The 23,896-nt window shown below is 61.7% G+C and overlaps 4 protein-coding genes across 8 annotated transcripts in view; 2 read left to right on the forward strand and 2 right to left on the reverse strand.

Annotated features, from left to right (window-relative positions):
• Positions 1 to 23,896, reverse strand: part of PSMF1 (proteasome inhibitor subunit 1) — a 106,987-nt gene that overhangs the window by 18,650 nt on the left and 64,441 nt on the right. The gene's annotated exons all lie outside the window — the stretch shown is intronic.
• RSPO4 (R-spondin 4) lies at positions 358 to 6,414 on the forward strand. Of its 4 annotated transcripts, none has more exons than XM_019622180.3 (5): positions 358 to 757; positions 2,562 to 2,750; positions 2,971 to 3,114; positions 3,199 to 3,384; positions 5,572 to 6,414. In XM_019622180.3, exons 1-5 carry the CDS (start codon positions 382 to 384, stop codon positions 5,643 to 5,645), a joined length of 969 nt encoding a protein of 322 aa, XP_019477725.2. In that variant the 5' UTR covers positions 358 to 381; the 3' UTR covers positions 5,646 to 6,414. The 4 variants fall into 4 exon arrangements, with proteins under 4 accessions (XP_019477725.2, XP_010720658.2, XP_085097451.1 ...); XM_010722356.4 differs by lacking the exon at positions 5,572 to 6,414 and adding an exon at positions 3,739 to 5,541; XM_085241325.1 differs by lacking the exon at positions 5,572 to 6,414 and having other exon boundaries at positions 3,199 to 5,541.
• On the forward strand, positions 7,506 to 15,347 carry ANGPT4 (angiopoietin 4). Its single transcript, XM_019622081.3, has 9 exons — positions 7,506 to 7,992; positions 11,332 to 11,487; positions 11,683 to 11,804; positions 12,025 to 12,257; positions 12,425 to 12,540; positions 12,661 to 12,762; positions 12,834 to 13,000; positions 13,417 to 13,547; positions 13,622 to 15,347. The coding sequence occupies exons 1-9, from the start codon at positions 7,699 to 7,701 to the stop codon at positions 13,780 to 13,782; spliced, it is 1,482 nt and encodes a 493-aa protein (XP_019477626.3). The 5' UTR covers positions 7,506 to 7,698; the 3' UTR covers positions 13,783 to 15,347.
• FAM110A (family with sequence similarity 110 member A) lies at positions 16,960 to 20,774 on the reverse strand. Of its 2 annotated transcripts, none has more exons than XM_085241324.1 (2): positions 20,455 to 20,774; positions 16,960 to 18,674 (listed from the first exon to the last, which is right to left on the reverse strand). In XM_085241324.1, the coding sequence occupies exon 2, from the start codon at positions 18,639 to 18,641 to the stop codon at positions 17,646 to 17,648; it is 996 nt and encodes a 331-aa protein (XP_085097450.1). In that variant the 5' UTR covers positions 18,642 to 18,674; positions 20,455 to 20,774; the 3' UTR covers positions 16,960 to 17,645. The 2 variants fall into 2 exon arrangements, with proteins under 2 accessions (XP_085097450.1, XP_019477724.2); XM_019622179.3 differs by lacking the exon at positions 20,455 to 20,774 and adding an exon at positions 19,572 to 20,428.

The raw sequence follows: 23,896 nt of genomic DNA on the forward strand, positions 1-23,896 counted from the left end.
CTCAGCTCAACACGACTCTCTTCAGCTTGGCTCTGCTCAGAAAATCTCAGTGCAGTTCAGTTCAGTTCAGCTCAGCTCAGCTCAGCTCAGCATGGCTCCACTCAGCTCAGATCGGTCCAGCTCAGCTCGGCTTGGCTTGGCTTGGCAAGGCGCAGCGCTGCTTGGCTCGGCATGGCAAGCCTCGGCATGGCTTGGCACGGTTCGGCTTGGCACGGCTCGGCTCGGCACGGCTCGGCACGGCTCGGCACACCCGATCCAGCCGCAGGACCCCGCGCCCCTCGCCCCCGACCGGGACTGGATCGAGGCCGTCCCGGGGCGGAGCCACCCGGCTGTCCCCGCCCCCCAGAGCCGGGGGCTTCGCCGTGCCCCCGCCGGGCCGGGATGGCAGCGGGACAGACGGACGGCGGCGGGACGGCGGGACGCTCCAATCCGGGCCGGGGCTCCGCAGCGCGTCCGTCCCCACTCCTGCCGGTGTCTCCGGGGGTTATTTTCCATTCTCTCCATTTCTCCGGAGGGGAAAAGCGAGGGGCTGCCGGTGGTCCTAAAGGCAGAGCCCACTGGCGCTGCCCTGCGCTGACCGCCCCATGCCCCCATAGCGCTGTGCCGTGCGCGGGGCGATGCTGTGAGCTCCGCTCGGATGGTCTGAGTTCCTCCCTGCCCTCCACTCCTCCTGCCCAGATGCAGTGGATAATATTCATGTTGCTGTTATTCATCAGTTCCATGGAAATGCTCTCGCAGAACCGATGGAAAAAGCAAGGTAGGGTGGGTGCGGTGCGTGCAGGGGATCGGGTTTGCCGGTATTTCTGTTCTCAGCTCGATGCAGGAGGTGCAAGAGGAGCAAAACATCCTGGAAGGATGCTTGGAGACACCACCATCCCCTGCCCCATCCTTCCCCTGAGCAGACAGATCCAGGGCGCAGAGCACGGTGTCCTGAGGTGTGTCCCCTCCGCTGGGCAGTGCCACCGCAGGGCTGTGACATGAGATGCTCAATTTGTGCCGGGATGGGGATGGGATATTGTGAGAGCAGGGCTTTTCGGAGGCCTTGGACTGCAGAATGGACAGTTTTCCCTGTGCTGTACGTGGTTGTAAGATGTGTCCATGGGGGTGGCAAGGTTGCTGCCAATGCACCCTGTGTGGAGACAGCCCCAAAAGCTGGCAGTGTGAGCCAGCACTACGGGGGATGCGAGAGAGCATCCGTGGGTCTGAGCACAGCTCCGTGCATCCAGGTGGGGTCCCTCCCCCTGTGCAACCCCATCTGCGTCTACCTCCACCACACTTGGGCAGGCGTACCCAAGAGCTGTCCCTGATTTCCCCATTCCCAGTGCTATGGAATCCCATCCCGATGTGCAGACAGAGCTGTTTTTAGAGGTGAGCATGGTAATATCGACTCATCACATCCCGTCCTGTCCTGGTATTGGCTCCCCACCTTCCATGCCCAGCCAAGAGATGGAGGGAGGGCAGCAAAGAAAATCATCCCAAAGAACTGGGGAAGGGAAAGGCACTCGTAAATCCCCGCGTCTCCTGGGAAAGCCGCTCTGGCTGCAGCCAGGAACACAAATGTTGTCAGCGTTTGGTAAATATGTAACAGAGACCATAACAACTTAATGGATCCAAGGTGCTTCGTTAGCGGGCTCCCAGCACACGCAGCCTCCTGGCTGCAAAGTGCTGCTGCCTGAGTCCCTGTGCCCTGGCACAACGAGCAGGAGGGGACAGCTCAGGGACAGCTGTGTGGCACCACTGCAGTGCATCCTTTACCCTTGGGCTGCAGGGCTGCGGGTCTGTAGGGCTGCGGGTCTGTAGGGCTGCGGGGCATCCTGTGCCTGCATCTCCTCACTGCTCCCCCAGCCCTGTGCTCCCTCTCTTGCTTCCCAGGAGGGCTCTGGGACCGTGATTACAACGGTACTGCCACCTGTGCCACTACCCAAGTATTCCTTTTTGCCAATATGGAGCTCTGGCCCCACTCCATGTGCCCAGATTTGCCTCCTCCTCAGGGCTTTGCTGTGTGGAAAATCCCCTCTCCACGCTGTCAGACCTGCTGTGAGCGGATGGACCTGGGTGCTGTGCACTCACTGCTGTGTTCTGGCACTGCTGCCACTGCTCAGCTTGCGCTTCTGCTCAGAGACACGAAAGGTGAGCTCTGAGCCAGAAGAGGATGTTCCCAGCAGCACTGGGTGCAGCAGAGGCATCTCGCTGTGTGCATGGAGAATCACCCGGTATGGAGATGCCCTGTTGTTATGAAGTGTGCCCCATCCATGTGTCCATGTCCTCATCCCTGGGAGCAGAGCCCCCCAGGGCTGCTGTTCCTGTGTAAATCATAGCAGTGGGGCAGAGGAAAGCGGTGGCAGCTGTGGAAACAGCAGACAGATCCTTATTGCAGCTCCACTCAGATGTTTCCAAAACTCTTTTGTTCCCTTGACACATACCAGGCAGCAGCTAATTAATGCACCTCAGAATACATTTCTACCTGCTGGCTACTCCCAGTTTCTGTCCCATTGGGATGTGCTGAAGGTGCCATTGCTGTTCCCCCCCGACGCACACAGCCCCCATCCTTGTCCCCGCAGTGAGCACCGGGCTCTTGGAGAACTGCACGGGCTGCGTCCTGTGCTCGGAGGAGAACGGCTGCATCACCTGCCACCACCGGCTCTTCCTGCTCATCTGGAGGGACGGCATCCGCCAGTACGGGGTGTGCGTCCACACCTGCCCCCCCGGCTACTTCGGCGTGCGGGGTCTGGAGGTCAACAGATGCACAAGTACGTGGTGTAGGCAGCAGGGCTGCCGTGCCCGCGGGCACCCCGGGGTCCCCCTGCTTCCCGGAGCATCCCCAGGACGTCCAGCCCTGGGCACTGGCTGGAGATCAGGAGGCTGGGATGCAGGGATATCCCCCTCTCCCTTACACAATGCGTTTGCAATGGGTCCCCGGGGTTTTCGGCCTCGTGCTCGCCCTCCCGCTCACAGCCCCCTCCCCGGCAGAGTGCAGGTCGCCCAGCTGCGAGAGCTGCTTCAGCAAAGACTTCTGCATGAAATGCAAGGAGAAGTTCTACCTGCACAAAGGCCAATGCTTCCGGCAGTGCCCCCCCAGCACCACGGCTCAGCCCGGCACCCGCGAGTGCCAAGGTAAGCAGCACCCGCACCCCGCGCACCCCGCACCGTGCCAACTCGGCGTGGTCACCGTCCCCTCCCCGCGCCCCCATCCTACAGAAACATGCGAGCCGGGGCCCTGGAGCGAGTGGAGCGCCTGCACTCACGAGGGCCGGAGCTGCGGCTGCAAATGGGGTCTGGAGACGCGGGTGCGCGAGGTGCTGGGCTCCCCACGGGAGGAGGGGGCTGCGTGCCCCGCGCTGCTGGAGAGCCGCAGGTGCCGCCTGAGGAAGCACTGCCCGGGAGGTGAGCGCAGCCCCGGATGCCCCTCGCAGCCCCCGGCCCCGCGCAGCCCCCCGGTCCCTAAAAGCAAGGAGCGCTGTGGGCTCCGGCGGTGAGCGGCGAGCCGGGATCTCATCTCCCAAGCATTTGGAGGTCGGTGGTGGCTGTTATTACCGTGCAGTTCTGGAGAAAGCCGCCTTCCCAAGCACATGTGCTGAGCAGCCCCTGGCACCGGCCCCATCCTGCCCTGCCTGCGAGGGAGAGGCAGCGCTGAGGCTTTCTGCTTTGCAATTGCAGACGGGGAGGGTTGAGCTGCTGGGGAGGGGGGAATTACCTGCAAAAGTCTGCAAAAAACTGCAATCATCTGCAAAATACCAGGAATGCAGAGACAGCTGGAGGGCATCACCTGGGGGAGCTGTGACAGCCAAGTCCTCATCCTGCTCTGAGATTTGTCCTTGGGATAAGGCATCGTCCTGCCCTACCCGGTGGTCTCCCTGATTTTATCCAGCCCCTGTCCCGGGGCTCCTCACCACCTCTCCCAGCACCCAGCCCAGTGGCACTGGGATGGCAATGGGAACCGGGAGGCGGCTGATGTCACTTTTGGATGCAACCAGCTGGACTGAAAGCTGCTCGAATAAATCTCTGCTTAATAACTGGCAGAAAGGCAGATTGCATGAGATACCAATCTGTGAGCCTTGGAAGGAGATCTGAGCCACCGGCCCTGGCATTGCAGATATTGGAGCTGCAGGTTTGCTGTGCATCGTGCAAGGCGGTGGCAGCAGGAGGGAAGGGCTGGAGGAAGATGGGAATAGCTGCAACCAGGTGTGCTGGGGCTGCAGAGCCAGGAGTGCATCTTCATCAGAGCATCATCAGTCATAAATAATGTTTCATGCTGACAGCGTGGAGGAGCTGATATCCTGCCCTGCTAAGGCAGCTTTGGGGTGATGATGTGGGGAAATGTGGCTGCACTGCCCATGGCCCCTCGAGGCTGGTGGCAGTGGGATGTTCTGCTCTGGAGCACGGTGCCGTGCAAGTGCTGGAGGTGTGTGTGCACAGCTCGGTGCTCCCACCACCATCCCTTTGTGGGGACCATAGATTTGGATATACCACATCTCATGGGGTGACCTGAGCTGCAAGCCCTGAGGCTGCAGGGATGGGCTCTGGGGCACAGCCAGGTGCTGTTGGGGATCAGCTGTGGGTCTCTCCCTGAAATAGAAGAAAGCCCCCAGTGCATCTGCGTGCAGCCCCAGCAGCGGGAGAAGCCCCTCTGCTCCCCATCCCCATGCGCCCACCCTTGCTCCCAGGCTCCTGTCCCAACCAGCCGAGTGCTGCCTTATGGGATCCAGATGTTATGGGACAGGGGGTTCGCTCGACGCGCCGAGAGCTGGAGGAAGACACTGCCTCATCCCAGCACCGCGCTGTGTGATGAGAGATTTGTGCTACCACTTCTGAGCCAGCCCCTGGAAGCGAGCAGCGTCGGCGCTTGGCCCGGGCACAAAACCATCCACGCCACTGTAAATCTGCCTTGTGTCCCCGCCGCGCTCCGTTCCAGACACTTGGCATCCGTGCTGTGCCCTTTCCTTTGTGGGTGGCAATTGTCTGGGAGATCAGAGCAGAAAAACAGAGCTGAGCAGGAAAAGAGATGGAGACCTCGGAAAGAAGCAGCATCACCAGTGCTGGAATGCACCGCTGTGCTGCTCGCGCTCTGGGTGCCCGCATGGCCCGATGAATCCACCTGGATTTTGGGCAGCTCCCAAATGTTCCCTGCTCCATCGGATCCTGCAGGTCTCATATTGTGTCCCGCTTTGCTTTGGGGTCTCAGCACTGTCCCCACTGACCTGCAGACTCAGGAGCTGGAGGGGCGTTTGGGGAGGCATGGATGTACCCACGTCCCACCTGTGTCCCATTCATGTCCCACCAACCTGCTCCCACCTCCTCACTCCTTGGGCAGAGACAAGGCTCACTGCTTTGACCCCATCATGCTAACCTAGAGGCTTTGGGGATATCGAGGATTTGGGGTCCAGCAATTCGTCCCTTTGCCCACACATCCAGCACTGCTCCAGGGACAGCCCTGCATCCCCCCTGTCCCACAGATGGGCCTCAGGAAGGATCCAGGTAGCAGCACTCACCCACCTACAGGAGGGCTCCCACTGCCCATCCCCAGTGAGAAACCCCTCTATTTCTCTTTTTTTTTTTTTTTTTCTCTTCCAGAGAAAACCAAACTCAGAAACAAAGGCAAAAAGCGGCAGAAGAAGCAGAGGACAGAGCAGGACGCGGGCACCTAGCGCAGCGACCCCCCCCCGTGCTGCCCCTGCTTTCCAGCTGCAGAAAATTGCACAATTTTCTCCCCACCACCTCCCTACCCCAACCTCCCCCTTTCTTTTGAGACAATTTATGGCCTGTAAAACATTTCCTTTTCAGAAAATCTAATTTGCAGTGTCCAAAGCAATGCCCCGGGGCTCGGGCAGGGGGTGGCTCCCTTATTTTGCTGTTCTTCCCTCTACCACTCTCTGCAGCTGGGTGGGATGGGGCTGGTGTGTCTGACCGTGCCTCAGGCCATGGATGCCCATCCCATCCCTGTGGCACAGAGATGTCCCATCCCCACAGGATCCTGTGTGCGTTGGGGTCCTGCAGGGCTCAGCATCAACGGCACTTGTGTGAGTTCACAGCTGTCTTATGTGAGCACAGCAATGTGGGGGGTGAGGGGAGGCTTTGCCCATGCACTTCACATCACAGCAGCCCCCTGCGCCCAGGGAGCAGCCCCACAGCCCTCTCCAGACACGAGCAACACCATCCCTGTCCCCATCCAAGGGACATGGGAAGCATACGGAGAAGCGCTGCAGCACCTTTGCAATGCGCTTTGCTCCAACTGCTGCTCTCGCCATGGGAATCTCTGTGACTCTTTGGAGTTTGGCCACCCCACTTCTCCTCCCGGCACAAATGGGGGCTGTGGGGCCCTTCTAGGAGGAGAGCACTGGGTGTCAGCATCGAGCCAGCCGGGAGCATCGCTCCTCTGTTTGCTTAGGGACAAATAAACTATTAAAGCCTCTGGCATCCATCGCCTTTCTGTTTTCCTGCACTGTGGAAACAGTTTCTGTGTGGCACTGCTCTAGAAATTGTGGGTCAGGAAGTGCTGGGGTCACTCTCAGCTTCTGTCCCTGTAGCACACAGCGGTGGTTTTTGCCATTTATTTTTGAGGCAGCAGCAGGACTGAGCAGTAAGCAATGAGCAGCAAGTTGCATCAATGGGATCCTGTCCCTTCCCCGGGTGCCACTGCAGGGATGTTGGGACAGCAGCCAGCGGGGTGCACGTAAGATCTGTGTTAGGGTTAGGATCCAAGAAACCTGGCAGAAAACCCAAGGAGATTCTTGAGCATCCCTGTGCCCAGGGAACACCATTCTCCCACGACCACTCTGTGCCCACAGCCAGCCCTGTCCCTACAGCCACTCTGTCTCCATGGCCATTTTTGTCCCTATGGCCACCCTGCCCGATGGCCACCCTCATCCCCATGGCCAGCCCTGTCCCCATGCTACCTTCTGTCCCCACGTCCAGCCCTGTCGTGGACATCCTGCAGGCATTCGAAGACATCCTGCAAGCAGCCCTGCACACAGGCTGGCTCCAAGGGCTCTGTGCCAGCCGCCAGGACCCCACGCTGCCCATGGGACACTCAGAGTGTCACCATTCCACACAGCTCAGCCACCACAACAGCTCCTTAACGTGGGGCTGAGCTCGGGAAAACACTGAGTGAACCCCAGTCATCCCCTACAGCAGCCCTTCCCCAAATCCTATGTGGGGCTCATCCAGATCCCGCTCTGCTCCGCTGCGTCCCCGCGGTCCCCACGGGCCCATCCCACAGCCGAGCAGCCAAACGAAGCGCTCCGCTTCCCCCGTCGTTATTAATAGCTGCGGGCGGGGGGAGGCGGCCCGGGGGTGGGAGCTGGGGCTGCTGGGAGGAGGGCGGGGGGCTCGGGGGTGCAGCGGGGCTGGGGGTGCGCAGGGATGGAGGGCGTCCGGGCTGTGTATGTGAGATAGGCAAAGATGACGTGGGAAACTTGATCTCCCCGCGGTGGGTTCAGAGGAGAGGGAAAAAAAAAAAAAGAAAAAAAAAAGATAAAAGTATTGTTTTTAAACAGAATTTTTGTGTGTGTGTGTGTGTTTTTTTTTTTCTTCCCTCTCAAGGGCTGCCGCGGGACTCAGCCTGGCGATAAAAGGCTGCGGGGCGGCCGGAGGCGGCTCAGAGAGCAGTGGGAGGCGATGCCGGCCCCGCAGCGCTGCGCCCGGGGGTAGTGCGTTGTGCCCGGGGTCCGGGGGGGGCTGCGTGCGCCCCGTGCCCGCGCCATGCGTGCGCTCAGCCTCGTGGCATTGGCAGCGCTGTGCACAGCCGCATCCCAGCGTCGGGCGCTGGACGTGGGCAACCGCCGGCGTTGGCACCGCGTGCAGCACGGGCACTGCAGCTACACCTTCGTGCTGCCCGAGGCCGAGCCGTCGCCGTGCCCGCTCGCCGCCCCCGGTCCCGTCAACGCTCTGCAGCGGGATTCGCCGTCCGGCAATGGGCACGCTGCCCGCGGGGCTACCCAGCGCCTGCAGCACCTGGAGAGGATCCTGGAGAACAGCACGCAGTGGTTGCTGAAGGTAGGAAATGGGGGGGGGTGCCCCCTGTAAGTGCTCTGTGCAGGGGTTTGGTGCGCCAGTCTGCCCAAATCTCATCTCCAGATGAGCCGGTGCTGCTTTCACCCAGCTCAGTCTGCCCAGAGGGGATGGGTGGGCGCTGTGGGTGCTGCTGCTCAATGTGTTGTGTCCCTCTGCGTCCCCACCGCGGTCCCCTCCTTGTCCCTGTGCCCGTGCTGTGCCAGTGATCCTGGGCACCTTACAGTGCTCAGCACTCCCCGCTCAGGGTCAGGATGCGGCGCTGCCGAGAAGCTGCTGGGAAGGCTTTTGGCACGCAGCGGGGTGAGGGACCGAAGGGCAGGGTTCGTTGTGTTCCCGCTTGTGGGCTTCACAAATGTTCCTGGCACTGGGCGAGACTCTGCATGGGAAACACAGCTCGTGGCCTTCCAGCCCCACGGGGGGACTGGGACCCTCAGGCCCACAGCAGGGGCAAAGCGGGAAGGAGGGCACCCTGTGCCATGGACCCCCTCCCCCCCATCCCAGGGACCCCTTGCTGCACTCCCCCATTGCCGGCCTCTCAGGGTGAGGCAGGAAGCGGCTTTTCCTTTCCGAGGTCTCACCCGACACCTCCTGACCTCACATCTGTGTGAGCATCAGGGAAGAGCTCCCCCAAGGCCACGTCCCCACAGTGGGACCTCAGTCCCCACAGCTTGTCCCTGGCTGTCACCCAGTCAAACTGAGTGGCACTGCGAGCACTCATAGGGACAGCAGTGGGCACACGAGGGACGCACAGGGCTGCCCCTTGTCCTCTCTTCAGCTGACTCAGACCACAAATTCCTCAAAAGCTGGGAGCATACTGAGTCCTGGGAGGATGTTGAGCCCCAGGGATACACTGAGCAAAGCCCGGCTGTGCTGTGTGTGCCCATCTGGGCAGCTGCATGCAGTGGTGTTGCACCCCATGAGCAGGGGCACAACTGGTGCTTGTCCCACCCCACAGCACAGCCCCTCTGCTGCAGGCAGCTCACAGTTGGGTCTTTATTTTTTTGTGTGTGTCCAGTTTCTTTGCTTTCCTAATTTAACTGCAACTGCGCAAGGAGGCTTGTTTTGGTTGGGATCCAGGCCTGAACAAACAAACTGGGCTCAAAGGAGGCACCGGACTTGAGGACTGGTTGTAAACAACCCCAAATCCCCGTCTGTCCATGGAGCAGAGGATTCGGGCTGTGCCCAGGGCCAGGAATATGGCACAGTCCCTTTGGGACCCCTGACCTTCAGCTCACAGACCTCTGGGGGCCAGGTCACCCTCCCCACACTGCCAGGCATGCTGTCACCAGAAGGGACAAGCAGTGACACAGTGAGGACACGAGGACACTCACGTGGCTTTGCCCAAGAGAGGCTGCATGCTGGTGCTGCAGAGGATATGGGCACCGAGCACCTCTCAGTGCCACCATTCCGGCCCTCCCTTTGGGGAGTGACAAGGTGTGGGGCACAAAACCTGTGCACAGGAAGGATTGTGACCCCAGTGCCTGGTGCAATGGGACCTTCCAACTGTTTGCAATGGGTTCCCAGTGTGGGGACATTGGGGTGGCCGTTCGGAGCTGCTGGCTGAGGGCCTCTCGCCGCAGGGTTTTGCTGCTGAACAGAAATTCTTTTGGAGGCTGCAAATGTTGGCAGCTCTCACTGTTGGCCCAGGACACAACACGGGGCCGGAGCTGGGCTCGGTTGTGGTCAGAGCACTGCTGGAGCAGCGTCCCCTCAGTGTCACACTGCAAGAGGGATGGGGGCAGCAGCGGGGAACCTGCTGCCTTCCTGGCTTTGTGCCCCCATCCCTGCCCTGCTCCCCCAGTTCCTTCCCTGTAGGAATGGCCCCATGGCTGCAGGCTCTGAGAAGACTTTGGGGGTGACCCTCTTGGGGAGGGTCCCCTCATTCCTCTCTGCAGCCATGCAGTCCCCACATGGGACCACACTATCTAGGGATTCTGCAGCTCCCTCCAGTCCCAGCTGCTTCCCAGGTCGATGCCTTCAGCAGAGCCGTGGCTGGGGCCTGGAGGCTTTGATGCTCCCCCTGGGTAGGGCAAGGACCTCCAGAAGAGGCCCCAGCACCACTCACAGGGAGCAGCCGGGGCCGCGCTCAGCTCTGCCTGTGCCAACCCGACCTTTTCCATGGGTATGCACTGCCCTTAACTCAGAGATATGTTTATTTTGAAGGAAAAAAAAGGCAAAATCAGGAGGGAGAAACGGCCTCCGGAGCCCTGAGAAGCAGCAAGATTAATGATGTGGTTAAAGGGAAACTCTCCAGCAATCGCCCAGCTGGAGAAGTGCTTTCCAGACATGGCACTGGGGTTTGGTTTGCAGCAGCTCAGAGAGCACAAGATCCACTTGGAGAATGGATCCATGGGGCAGTGGGATCCACGGGGGAGTGGGATCCATGGGGCACTGTTCCCAGCGTGGGCAGCAGCACATCCCTTCCGCTCCCTGCAGTCCCTGCACGGTGGCCCCAGGGCCACAGCCCTCACCGAGGCTGTCACCCCAGAGAGGGGATGAATGGGAACCTCATGGCAGCTGCCAGAAATAGAAACCCACTGGGAAGTGCTTGTCCCCTGTGGGCTGGGAAAGCGGAAAACGCTTCAGAGCCGCGCACATAGCCAGCTGCTTCCCAGCCCTGAGCACTTCCCTGCAGCAGGGCAGCAGCCAGCACTGGGAAAGCTGCCTTCACCAGGATGGGGCGTTGGGGGTGGGATGCTGACAGCCACAGGAACTCAGCCAGCAGCTGAGTCGTGCTGGTACTGGTGCTGGTGCCGATGCCAGTGCCTCCTTGGTCAGTAGTTCCAGTTCAACAATAGATCCATGAACACACAGACCTGTACCAGGTCCCAGCAAGAGAAAAGTCCCGTTTGGGGACTTTGGGCATCCCCACGGCTATAAATCCCACCTATCCCATTCAGCTCTGCTTTGCCACTATGCCACGCACCAACTTTGCAACCACTTCAATGCCACCCACAGCAGTGTCCTCTCCATACACCCAGGGATGCTGTCCCGGGCTGTTCCCGTTGTGTCATCTTGCTGCTTTTGAGCAACGTGAGCTGCAGTGCCAGCATGCAGCAGGAGTCGTTCTCCCAGCCCAGACACGTGGGAGCAGAGCTGTGTGAGGGTGTAGGATGAGGAATGTTGGCAGCGGTGCCCTGGGCTCCCCCACAGCACTGCAGCCACAGGCAGCGCGTCCCAATAAGCTCCAAAGCACCCGGGATGGATCGTGCTGCACTGCAACGCTCTCACATCAGAGTGCCCAGGAGGCAGCAGTGAGGCTGAGCACGGGGTGAGCTCCTCGGCTGAGCCATCCCATGCCATCCTCGCTGCCGTCTGCAGTTGGAGAGCTCCATCCAGAACGGCATGAAGCCGGAGGTGGCGCGGCTGCGGCAGACGGCGGTGCGGAACCACACGGCCACCATGCTGGAGATCGGCAGCTCCCTGCTGAACCGCAGCGCTGAGCAGAGCCGCAAGCTCACCGACGTGGAGGCGCAGGTGGGCAGTGATGGCACGCGTATCCCCATGTCCCCACTGCCACCAGAACTGCAGTGTGGGGAGGTTCCTCTGCTGCAAAACGCGGGGCGGTTCCCTGAAGGGATGCTGGTTTCATGCAGTCGTGTTCCTGAGGACGCTGGGGACAAGGAGGGGTTCTGCTGTGTGTGTGCCCACCCTCCAAATGTCCCCGTGCAGGTGCTGAACCAGACGTCACGCATCGAGATGCAGCTGCTGGAGAACTCCCTGTCCACCACCAAGCTGGAGAAGCAGCTGCTGGTGCAGACAAACGAGATCCACCAGCTGCAGAGCAGGAACAAGTAGGGGCTGGGGCTGCTCTGCAGGAGAGCCCCTCCAGAGCTCATCGGGGGTCCCCGTGGGTGACAAGGTCTCATTACAGCCCTTTGGGTGGGGAAGCGTGCCCACAAGTCACTCACATCCCACAGGTGCCACTTGTAGGGAGCGGGGGCAGCTCACAGCAGTGCGGGGGAACAGCAGCCAGGCTGGGGCTGCCCATCTCCAGCACACATCCCCTTGCAGCATCCTGGAGGTGCGGGTGCTGGATATGGAGGCAAAGCACCAGGCAGAGTTGGCAGGGATCCGCTCAGAGAAGGAGAGGCTGCAGCACCTGGTGAGCAGGCAGAGCGGCACCATCGAGGAGCTGGAGAAGTCTCTGCTGGCAGCCAGTGCCAACGCCAGCCTGCTGCAGCGACAGCAGCTGCAGCTCCTGGAGTCGGTGCAGAGCCTGGTGCGCCTTGTGGCAGAGGGTAGAGGTGAGTGGGGAGAACCTAAAAACATTGCATCCCAAGAGCGACTCAGCCCTGTGCCCTGAGAGGTTTCTCCTGCAGCAAATCCCCAGGCCTGGGGAGATGGGAAGAGCAGGGCTGCAGGACCTGCAGGGTCACTGGAGCATCCACCAGCTGCTCTCCCCTCTGCCCAGTCCTGCTGCCTGGTGAGGAGCAGCGTTTCCAGGACTGCACCGAGGTGCTCCGGGCCGGCAGCCGTGCCAGCGGGGTGTACACCCTGCACATCACCAACATGAGCCAGCCCAGGAAGGTGAGACCAGCCCACACAGGGCTGCCACGGAGGCACCATGGGGCCCAGCCGTCCGTGAACTAACCCCACTGGCAGTGGGATGTGTCACCCCACTCAGAGCTGCTTGGTTCCCTACTGCAGGTGTTCTGTGACATGGAGACAGACGGCGGTGGCTGGACGGTCATCCAGCTCCGCACCAACGGCAGCGTCAGCTTCCAGCGGGGCTGGAGGGAGTACAAGCAGGTCTGCATGGGGATGGGGATGGGGCGTTCCTGCACCCACCACCCACGCCCACCCTCCCTCGGCTCCCCCAGGGCTTTGGGGATGCGGCGGGGGAGCACTGGCTGGGCAACGAAGCCGTGCACCTCCTGACGAACCGGGAACCCTACGTGCTGCGTGTGGAGCTGCGGGATTGGGAGGGCAGCCACGTCTATGCCCACTATGGGAGGTTTCAGCTGGACAGTGAGCGGCTGCTCTACAGGTGGGTGAGCAGAGTTGAGCTATCCCCAGGCACTGCTGCCCCTGAGCCCCCAGGTTGGTTGGCACCGCTGCCTGCCTGGGGAGCTGCAGAGCTCCCATGGGGCCTTCACTGGGATCTTGGCAGATTTCCTCCATGGGGGGCTGTTGCTACACCACCTGCTCCCCCTCTCCCCGGGCTCTTCCCCAAATAGATGCATGAAATTTCCATAAGGCTGAAGGATTTCCCATCCTGGCGAGGCGCGGGGCTGCCACGCAGTGCTCGTGCAAGTGGGTTTGTCCCCAAGAATATCCTCATGGAGATGCAATGGGGACAGTGCACGCTCACAGGGATGTCAGCCGGGCTGTGGGTGGGATGGGGGCATCGGACTCTGCAGTCCCACTCAGTGCGAAGGGAAGTGATGGCACGCGTGGCCGCAGGCTCTCACTACAGGACTACAGCGGCACAGCCGGGCAGCAGAGCGGCTTGGCCATGCAGGGCACCAACTTCAGCACCCGCGATGCTGACAACGACAACTGCCTCTGCAAGTGTGCCCAGATGCTGTCAGGAGGTGAGCAGCAAGGTTCGGGCCGGGGTCCTCGCTCCGTGCCCATCTCGGTGCCACCCTCCTGCTCCCTCCCACAGGGTGGTGGTTCGACGCCTGCGGGCTCTCCAACCTGAATGGCATCTACTACCCGGCACGGCACAACATCCGCAAGCTGAACGGCATCCGCTGGCACTACTTCCAGGGGCCCAGCTACTCACTGAAGGGCACCCGCATGCTGATACGGCCCGCGGGCTTTTAGCCGGCCGGAGTGGCGCAGCGGGAGGACGGAGCCCCCGGAGAGCTTCCCCCCATTATTTTTTTCTCACTCTTGTTTCTCTCAGATCTCAGAGCTGACTCTGAGCCAGCCTCACCCCTGCGAGCTGCAGCGCGTGGATCCCATTCCCTCCTGGTTTCTCCCTATCTCCCCCATGTCTGTGGGTCTCCGGGCTCCGTGCTGTGCTGGAGTGTGTGTCTGGGACCACCAGACCTCCTGCATGAGTCACACAGGGTCAGGCAGACCATATTTTGTCTTTCCTATATATTTTAGGGCGCTGCCCTAAATTCCCCATTGCTTTGCTTTTCCTGCAGGATGAGTAGAACCAGTGTGTGAGTGCATGGCATCCCTCCTCTCTGCACGGTCATTAAGGGGGACACGGCTGTCCCCTCCTGCATGCACTCTACCCATGCGAGGGGATCACTGGCTGTGCATATCCTGATGGGACAGGGACAGCACGAAGGGACAGAGGTGCCACCAGAGGCACGGGGCTGGGTGCCAGCACACAGGGGTGGTGATGGGGGTGGCACATTGTGATGGGGCTGTGCTTTGAGGTGGGGCACGGGGAGCTAAGGATGATGAGGGAGCTTGGAGCTGGGGACGAAGGTGCTGGTGGGGCTGACAGCCCATTTGGTTTATTGGCACGGAGAATCCAGACTTGGACCCAGGCATGTTTGGTGAAAGCCTGGAGAACGTGGGGCAAAGCTCAGTAGTTTTTCCTTCTGCTGAGAAAAGCCCCCACACCCACCTATGTCTCGGATCTTGGCATGGGAACCCTTTTATTTTTGTACTGAGAGATATTTATTGGCCAAGAGCTGCACCAGGCAGCACCCAGCCCTGTCCTGGCAGCAGCACGATGCCCCCAGACCCACGCTGGCCCCACACGGCAGCAGCTGGGACAGAAGCAGAGCGAGCACCAGAGGATCTCTGCTTACAGGACAGGGTGGGAGAGTCACCCCAGGGTACCTGCATGGGGCTGAGACCCCCATGCACAGCTCCCACCTTTGCCAGGCGCTCTTGCAGTGGTGGGGATGGGAGCTGTGGCTGTGGGGTCACTACCGGGGACAGCAGCAGCACTGCGTCAGCCCCATGGATGCAGTATGTATGATCTCCACATAAAGGACCTTCCAGCAGTCTCCCTGCTACGTCTGCATCATTCAAGGGGGTGCAGCCCTATCCCGACCCGCTGAGCACTGATTGAGCTCAGAGCATAGATGAGGGTGACACCAGGCTCCACAGCACTTCCCATCTTATCGTGGGCCGCCCCTGTTCCCCTCGACCCTATTGCCACTAGGGGTCCTCCGCAGCCTGGTGACGTTGCATCCCCATCTACGGGGGACAGGAGTGTTGTGCCCTGGTGGATCCCCAGCAGACTCTGGGGACCGGCAGTGGTAGCAGCTTTGCCACAGGCCATGAGCCACCCCCAACTGCCCCCGCAGCACCCATCCCTCAGACACCCCCACAGACCTGCTTCCTCCCCTCCCCCATTCATAAGGCATTTGCTAATTAACACTGATTAAAACATGCGATGCAGCTGGCACTTCCTCCAAGGTGCTCATCAGACCGTGCTTAATAATTGAAAAATGGGAAATGCATTAAAGGTGGGATCACCTGCAAGGCACTGTGGTTACGGCCATCCTGGTGCTGCTGTGAACCTCTGTATTCCCCCCTCCAACCCTGCTCACTGCACCCCAAATCCCTGCACCCCAAATCCCAGGGCTGACATCTCCATGCTTTCCCCATGCAGCAATCGAGGAGGGCTGGGGGTGAAGTGCTGGGATGTGATCCCCAAGCCCTTCTCATGAGTGACTGGGGAAGAAAATGACCTTTTAAGGGTCAGCACTGTGATGAGCCATGTAGAAACGTGGAAGGAGAGATATGGGAGTAAGCAGGACAAAGGCAGTGGAAACCTTCCCCTGGTCATTCCTCCTCTCTATAAATAACTGCGGGCTCAGCTGTGGCTCCATGCTGAAACTGGAGCTGGCAGGGAGGCAGCTGCCAAGGAAAGTGATCGGGACTGCAGGGACAGGGCTGCCCTCCTATCTCCAACAGGGATACAGAGACATGGGGGCATCCCCTGAGGGGGGCAAGGTGCCTCAATATGTATGGGGGTTTGTGCAGGGATGGACGGATGCTTTGGAAGCGTGGTTCTTCCTGTCCTTGCACACACACATGCACACACACACATGCGTGCACACATGTGCCCATGAGCAAATGTGCACCATGTGAGCACACGGGGCTTGGCTGGCTGTGCATATCGTGTGCAGCCACCACACATCCCAGCCGTGCAGCCCCATGCAGGACCCCAGAACCAAGCGCTGGGGGCTGAGCCCCATGTCTGGCTCTCTGGGGAGTCACCAGCTCCCTGTGTGCCGTCACTGCAGGATCTCTTGGGCGTGTGCTTCCTCCCTGACTCATCATCAGGTGCTGTCCTGCATCCTCCCCACCACATCCTGCACCAACCTTGGGTGGGGGCTCCCAGACCTGCCTGGCTCCTTTCTGGGAGCCCAATGGGTCCTGCACAACAAGGCTGGGGTGCGAGCAGCAGCAGGTCTGTGCCCCAGGGGGGGAGCGCTGGGTGCAGACGCTGGTGGCCTGGGTGCCACCTTCCCCAGCAGTCCAAGTGGGCACAGTTTGCAGCAGCATCATGGGGTGCTTTGCTTTTCCCCCTGCAAGGAGCAGAGGGGCTGCAGGAGCCCACACCCACCTGGGAATAGCGCAGCACACGGCGCTTTCATCTTCAAAGCACTCCCTGCATCATCTTTCATCCTCACACCTCCCCAGCGCCTGGGAGGTCTCTGCTATCGTCTCCCCATCTCACAGCCCTGGGGATGCAGCCAAACTCTGGGGTGCTTTGCTGGAGCAGGCGCAGAGCAGAGCCCGGCAGCATGCTTGGCACAGTGCTGGGGAAGTGCAGAGGGGAATCCCGCAGCTGGGCTCTGCCAGGACCTGCCAGGAGCAAACCTTCCTCCTGCTGCATCTGCCGGGCCCTGCACTGGCACAGCATGGCACCATATGGCACGGCATGGCACAGCACTCATGCTCTGCAACACCCATTGGGACGCAATGCCCATCATGTTGTTGAGTTTGGCAGGGAAGAGGCTCTTAGGGGTCTGCCCCAGTTCATTCCCCACACACCTGAAGACAGCAACACACACGGCATCCAAAGCACTGAAATTTAATAAAACTGACTGCATTACTGTCACTTTTTTACAGTTGACACATCAGGAAAAACAGTAGGAAGATACCAATAGAACCTTCTTCATAAATAAGAGGGCACATTGTGCCCGGGGTTTTTTCACTGGCATACAAAAAGGAGGATACAAACACACACACACACACATACACAGACTTGAGCTTCTCCAAGGAGATCTCGGGTTTTCCTCCCTGCAGAGCACCCAAACCTTCCAGGATGCTCAGCGCTCTGACGGGGACCACCAGGATTCTGTCCCCTTCTGCTGAAGCTGCTGGGGCACAGCACCTCAACCTGTGGCCACTAAGAGGAGGCCCCACTGCTAATGCAGACCCTCAAGCCGGGACCCCAAAGGAGGTACCATGCACCCGCAGCCCAGCCAGCAGCACACGGTCAGGTGCAACTGTGTCCCCTGCACTCCGCAGGCTCAGGGGTACCGAGGTGCTGGTGGGGGTCCTGCAGAGCCGAGTCCATCAGGAAGCAAGGCGCTCCCCAGGAGGACGCACAGCATCCATGCTCTGCAGCTGCAGCACAGGGGGATGGGGAGTGAGGCTCAGTTCAGGGATCCGGGATGGCCCCGCTGCCCTCCTGGGGAGCACGGGACGGTGCTTCCTCTCCTCCCAGCATCAGCACTGCGTGCAGCCGAGCAGCCTGGCTACACGTTGGAGACCTGCTGGGGCTCGCGGGCCTGGCGCAGCCCATACAGCCACTTGATGACGCGAGCGTTGCGCTCCACCACCGAGATGCCGTAGGGCATGCGCTCAGCTGGGCGGCCCTCTGGCGTGGCCGCGCTGCGGGGGGAGCGTCCGCCCTCCGAGCTGGCCGTGCTGACGCTGTGAAACTTGACGGACACGATGTCGGAGCTGGCACGGGCAAAATGCTCAGCCCCCATGTCCCGCACCTCCTCGGGGTCGAGGCCGCAGTAGTTGAAGAAACGCTCCAGGTCGGCGGTGGCCCGCGAGAAGCGGTCGCTCAGGTCCGACTTGGAGCGGTGCAGCAGGGTTTGCCGGCGGGCGCTTTCGGGGCGGCTGGGTGAGCTCAGAACCGGCGTTGCGGGCGCTCCGCACGGGGAGGGCGACGACGGCACCCGTATTCCCGGCACGGCGGGAGGCAGAGCCCCGCAGGGCCGCACGTCCACCCTGCGCACCGCCACTGTCCCGGGGGGTCTGGGAGCAGCGGGGCTCCCCGGTGCCTTGCCGACCCTACTGGTGTTTATCGCCTCCGCCGTGCCGTGCCGCTCCCCGCCCCGCGGGCTCTCGGCTTTGGGGCTGTCGCAGCCGTTGATGAGGTGGTTGAGGATCTCCAGGTTGAGCGAGGTCTTGGCCCTGCCTGCTGAGCGCGGTCCCGGCGTCGTCTTGCGGCTGGGGGTGAGAGTGGCGCGGCGCACGCCCGGCACGAAGAGCGGCTGCTTGAGCAGCGGCGGCTTCACCGGCTCCTGCCGGGTGCTGGCGACCTGCTGGCTCTTCACGTACTTGGCCTTATCGGCCTCTAACCTCTCCACGGCGCTGGGTTTTCGGGCGGCCGGTTCAGCTCGCCGTCGGAAATACTCGGGTCCCTTGTTGAGGATGCGGATGGGCATGGCCGAGGTGAAGGGGGTTCTCACCGCCATCCCTTTCATGGCATCGCCGGCGTGCAGCGCCTCGACCGACATCGTGCGGGCGGCAGCGGGGCCACGCGCCGCAGGCTGCGGGGGGAGGGAACCGCAATGAGGGGCGGTGGCGGCGGTGACAACCCCCTGCCCGCACCCCGTCCCCGCAGGCAGGCAGGCGGACAAAGGGCCGAGCGCCGCGCGGGGCGTGCGGTGCCGCGCTGTCTGCGCCGGCTGCTCCGGGCTTCCTATTTCAAGGCAGGGACCACGCCTCCGGCTGCGTCCCCGAAACGAAGCGCGGCCAATCCGCGGTGCAAGCCTGCTTCAAACGGCACCACGGCCAATGGGGCCGCGGGGAGGGCACCCCGACACTGGGGTGAAGGGAGCCCCGGGAAGGGCTGCCGCCCCACAGTGATGCCCGCTGGCCGGGGTGCGTGGGGTGCTCCGCCTGCCCCGACCACCCACCAGCCCTCTGCGCTGGGAGGTCGGGCCCTGCTTCCTGCAGCCCCCCGTGCTCAGCCCCAGGAGCAGTTTCCCCCCTGCAGTGCACCCCCACCCGCCTCCTTCACAGAGAAAAAAGGAGAATGCCAACATGCGAGCGGCCCGCCTGCCTGCCCCTGTGGTCCCCTGCCATTTGGGGTAGGGCAGTGTGTGCAGGTCCCAGGGCAGAGGTACCATTGCTCCTGCACGCCCCTCTCCCACTGTGGGCCACCGGAAAGCACCCGGGGGTTCCCAGCCGTGCTTCCTCAGCCCGCGTTCTCCAGCAGCCAGGAACCCCGCGCCCTTGGGGCTCTGCCAAGCACAGCAAGCACCCGCCCGCCCCAACGGTCGTGCAGCAGCAGCAGCCCGCACACGGAGGGGCTCAAAGCGGCCCCGTGTCTCCCACCCCAGTGCCGCCAGCAGCCAGGGGCTGGCACCCACCGACCTCTCCTGAGCTGCTTTGGGAAGCCCGCAGGGTCCCCGTCTCCCTCAGTTTGGGGCTGTGCCACTCACCCGACCAGGCGGTGCTCCAGCACCGGAGTCACCGCAGCTGCCCAGCGCAGCTCCCCCAGCCCCGCGTTGCCCAGCTTAGGGCACAACGGAGCCCACCGGTGGGCACGGCAAAGCCCCGCTTCCTCTCTCCCAGGGAGCTGCCGCCACCTGCGGCCGCTCACCTCCTTGCTCAACTTCCTGGGTACAGCCCACAGCACGGCATCGGCTGCAGGCGGTGAGCTGGGAACAGGGCAGTGCAGGGCACCGATGTCCCCGCCAGGCAATGACGGGGAAGGCAGGGCCCCACCGCTGCAGCCGTGCTCTGTGCTCAGGGGCAATGAAGCATGGAGGAAGGTGCTCTGGGGCAAGCGATGCTGCAGCCTCCAATGTGGGAAATCACCGTCAGCCTCCCCAAGGCCCTGCATCACCCAGCCCTGATGGAGAGGGGACACGAGGGCCTGACTCACCCAGCTCTGGGTGCTTTCTGGTGGTGTGGGGGGGCATCTACCAGTGTTGTGCACTGCTGGAGCACAGCACTCTGCCAGCAGCCACCCTGCACCCTGTGCCATGGACGGAGAGGCTTCCATAGAGAGCATCTGCTGGGCACAGGGATGGGGGTGCAGAGCCCCCCAGCAGCCGGCAGTGCTCAGGGTGGGCTCCTGTCCCTGTCAGCAAGGTCAGCCTGGCCAGACACAACCTGCTGCTCCACATTCCTAAGGATGGAGAGCTGCCAGCCTGGCATGGCTGCCCCAACCCGCACTGAGCTGTCCTCCCACAGTCCCGAAAGCAAAGTGACATTATCAGCTGATCCGAGTGGAGCACGGCAGTCCAGGCACTGTGGCTGGCACCCAGCTTGCCATGCTCAGCCACAGCAACCCAGCACCCGCCTCCGCCACCTACCCACCTCTGTCCTGTGCTCCCTGGCCTGGCTCAGCTGCTGTGTCTCTGCTCCCTGTGCTCGTCTCAGAGTGTCCTGAAGGCCCCGTGCCCTCTGCCTCCCCTGCTCCCTGCAGTGCAGCTGGTTTCAGGGTGCTGGAGCAGGTCTGTGCACTGCAGGGCGGCTCACGGCTCCGTCTGAGTCACTGCTGGTTGAAAACGCCCTCCGAGGCAGCCCAGCACTCAGATGGGATCAAAAACACCTCTCCTTGCCAGCGTGTGCGCACAGGCACAGGGCTTTCCTCCACGCCAGGCTGCACTTTAATTATGGCTGCGTCACAAAATGTGGCCGTGGCCGGTGACATCCTGGTGTGGGTCTGAGCTCAGCCGGCAGCGCCGGTCGGGCAGCGTGGAGGTACCCACAGTTCGGTCAGTGGGAATGGAAAAGCACTGCTGTGGTGGCACAACTGGAGCACCACGCACTGCAGGTGCCAGAACGCCCCTGGACATCCCCTGCTTTCACCGGGACAGGGAGCAGAGCTTCTCAAAGGCTTCCCAAGGTCCCTTGTACACCCACCAGCCCCAGGTCACCGCCAGCCCCCGGCATCCTGCAGTCCCAAAGTCCAAAACGCTCCTGTGCTTAAAACAAAACTGTCCAACCAATGGCACAGTGAGGTGACAGAGCAGAGCAAGGTCACCGAGTGAGGCTGCTGCCTGCACACAGCCCAACTCCTAGGGCAGAGGCAAATACAGCACACACAGTCAGAGCTCAGGGATAGCAGCGCGTTTTTCAAACTGTTCTTGGAAGCGAGACAAGGAGCTGGTGGGGAGCAGGGCTGGGTGAAGCTGAGAAAACAAACAGCCCCAGCTCGGAGCCGCCCTGCGCTTGGGTGATGCTTCCAGCAGAAGGTGGACCTACACGATGGCTTCAGCTGGAAAAACACTGCCTGGTGATGCAGAGCCGTGGGCATCTGCCCGCTTAGGGTGGCCAGGCTGTGTATCCCTATGGCAGGGGATCGGTGCAGGCTGCAGGCAGGCAGCTGGTGCTGCCCGGACACGCCGGCTGCTTGCACTCAGCAGGGCGTTGCAGCCTCACCCTCGCCAGGAGCACCCCGGGATGGTTTTGGGGAGGGCAGCCCAATGCAGGAGCACGCCCTGAGCACCCGGATCAGCACCCATCCCGCAGCCCCAGGGTGGATGGGCGCTGGGGCTGGCTCTGCTCACCTCCCACGGGTGCTCGGGGCTGGCTCCCTGCACGTGCAGCTTCCAGGACCCCCCAGGAGTGAAATGCAGCTAGGAAAGTGCAAAAGAAAAAAAGAGCTCAGAGGCCAAATCCTCCCTGTAAGTGTTGGGTGGGGAGGGCTGCGGATGCCTGGCATCACACCAAAGGGCTGCAGCTTCATAGCACAAGGTCCAGCCCAGAGGTGTTGGCTCACCTTAGCCCTCCCCAGTGCTGGCAGCTTCCACAAGACCTTCCTCCTGCCACCATGCTCGTTTTGGTGGGTGCTAATTCCAGGCTTCTATTACCACCACTCACCCAGACAATGCTTCAAATAGCTTTGGAGCTGGGAAATGCCTATGCCCTGACCGAGGCTAGCTACCGCCTGCTCCCTGCCTCAGTTTCCCTGATGCTGAATGGCTGTTCTGAGGCACAGGGAGGTCCCTAGAGACCATAAGGATGAATGAGGAGTGCTCTTATGTGCACAGCCTCACCTCATGCCCATCGACTGGATGCTGCCCATATCCATCCTGCCATGCACATCCCTCTGTGCACATCCTTGTAGACAGCAGCCGTGCTCAAGGCCAGAGATACACTGTGCTCGGGTGCAGGGGATCCAACAGATGGGGACGTGCCGGGTGTGAGGGCTTTGTCTGAGCAGTGGAGGCTGCACTCGGACCCGCAGATGGTGGAAGGGCGGCTGTGCTGGGGCCAGGGCCGTGGCCGCAGCCATGCGAGCGCAGTGCCCTGGGGATGCGGCCCCTTTTGTTGGGCTCTCACCTCTGGCAGAGGCCCTTTCCCCAGGCGCCCCGCGCCAGCTTTCAACTTTCAACTTGACCTGCTCCATTCACATGGAAATGGGATGCAAATGGAGACGGGGAGCTGTGAGGAGGAGGAGAATGGAAGGGGAGGAAGGGGCCATAGGCAGCGACCCGCTGTCGGTCCCTGCTTTCTGGCTGGGCTTCCCAGTAAAGAGGTACCGCCTGCATGACGGGGCCCCCTCCAGTAGGAAAACCGGGGTCCCACATGTGGCTTGTGCTCCTTACCAGGGATCCCCAGTGTGAGAGGGGCCTGCGGAATCAGAGATGGAGCCCCACTCTCATCACCTGCTTCTCCCCACCCAAGAGGCCCTGCTGCATTCTCACCCATGCTGGACATGGCCTTGCATTTGGGGACACGGGGGGAGTTCCTGGTGGGCCGTTCGCCTGCCTGATCCCAGCACAGTCCCATGGCCGAGGACCGCTCGGTGACCAAATGTTGCCATCTGCCTTGGGGCCTTTGCTTGCATCTGCCGGGGTGCAGAGGGGCCGGGGCTCAGCTGCCGTGCGATGCAGCATGGGGTGGTGGGCGGCCCCCCCGGCACAGCAGGCAGCACGTGTCAGCTGGGTTGGGGTGAGAAGCGTGCAGCAGCGCTCGGTCCCGTGCCCATCAACCCTTTGTGCCCCCCGGCCCCCGTGCCACAGCCAATTAGTCCTGGGTTCGGGCTCCTTTGTGCTGCAGGATGAACAAGGCACAGCCGCTGTCCCCTTGCTGCTCCCGTCCCCATGGGGAGCAGGGGGCTCAGCTGTATCAGCCCCCGGTGACAGGTGCCTCCTAGCAACACAGGGCACACAGATGCAGAACCCCAACACGCCCCAAAGCCTGAACACCCGCCCTGTAGCCCATTTGGGGACAGCAGGGACACCACAGCTCTAGGTGCATGGGGTGGCTGCACGGCACAGAGGTGCGGGGCACAGGCAGGGCAATAAGGGACAGGAGGGACAGGCAGGGCATTGCACGAGGCAGCGCAGCGCAGCCTGCTCTCCCAGCGACACCCAGTGGGTGCTGGGGGAAGAGCTGCCGAGGAGGGAGCTGGGTGCTGGGACGAGCCTTTGCCAGGCTGTGCTGCCAAGGGGCCCAGCTGGCTCTGTCCTCTGCAGCCCCCGTCAGCTCCTGAGGGGTGCAAGCATCACATCTGCCAGCTCAAGGCATGTTTGGGCACCTGGTCATGTCCCACAGCCACCGTGCACCCTGTGCTGGCTGAGCAGGGCTGGAGGAGTGTTTGTGCACGATGCACACCTGCAGGCCACATTCTGTGTCCCCAGGGCACACAGTTCAACCCGCGGCCCTGCAGCGATCCATCCCTGACAGCACTGCACGGTGACATTTGCACCTGCAAGGTGCATCCTGGAATAGGTGGGACACGGTTCTTTTGAGGACAAGGGCAAAGTCCGTGTCACAGCCAGGAATAACTGCCGGCACCCGGCCAAGT

This window comes from Meleagris gallopavo, chromosome 22 (genome assembly GCF_905368555.1).
Source record: "Meleagris gallopavo chromosome 22, MGAL_WU_HG_1.1, whole genome shotgun sequence".
NCBI classification, from domain to species: Eukaryota; Metazoa; Chordata; class Aves; order Galliformes; family Phasianidae; genus Meleagris; species Meleagris gallopavo.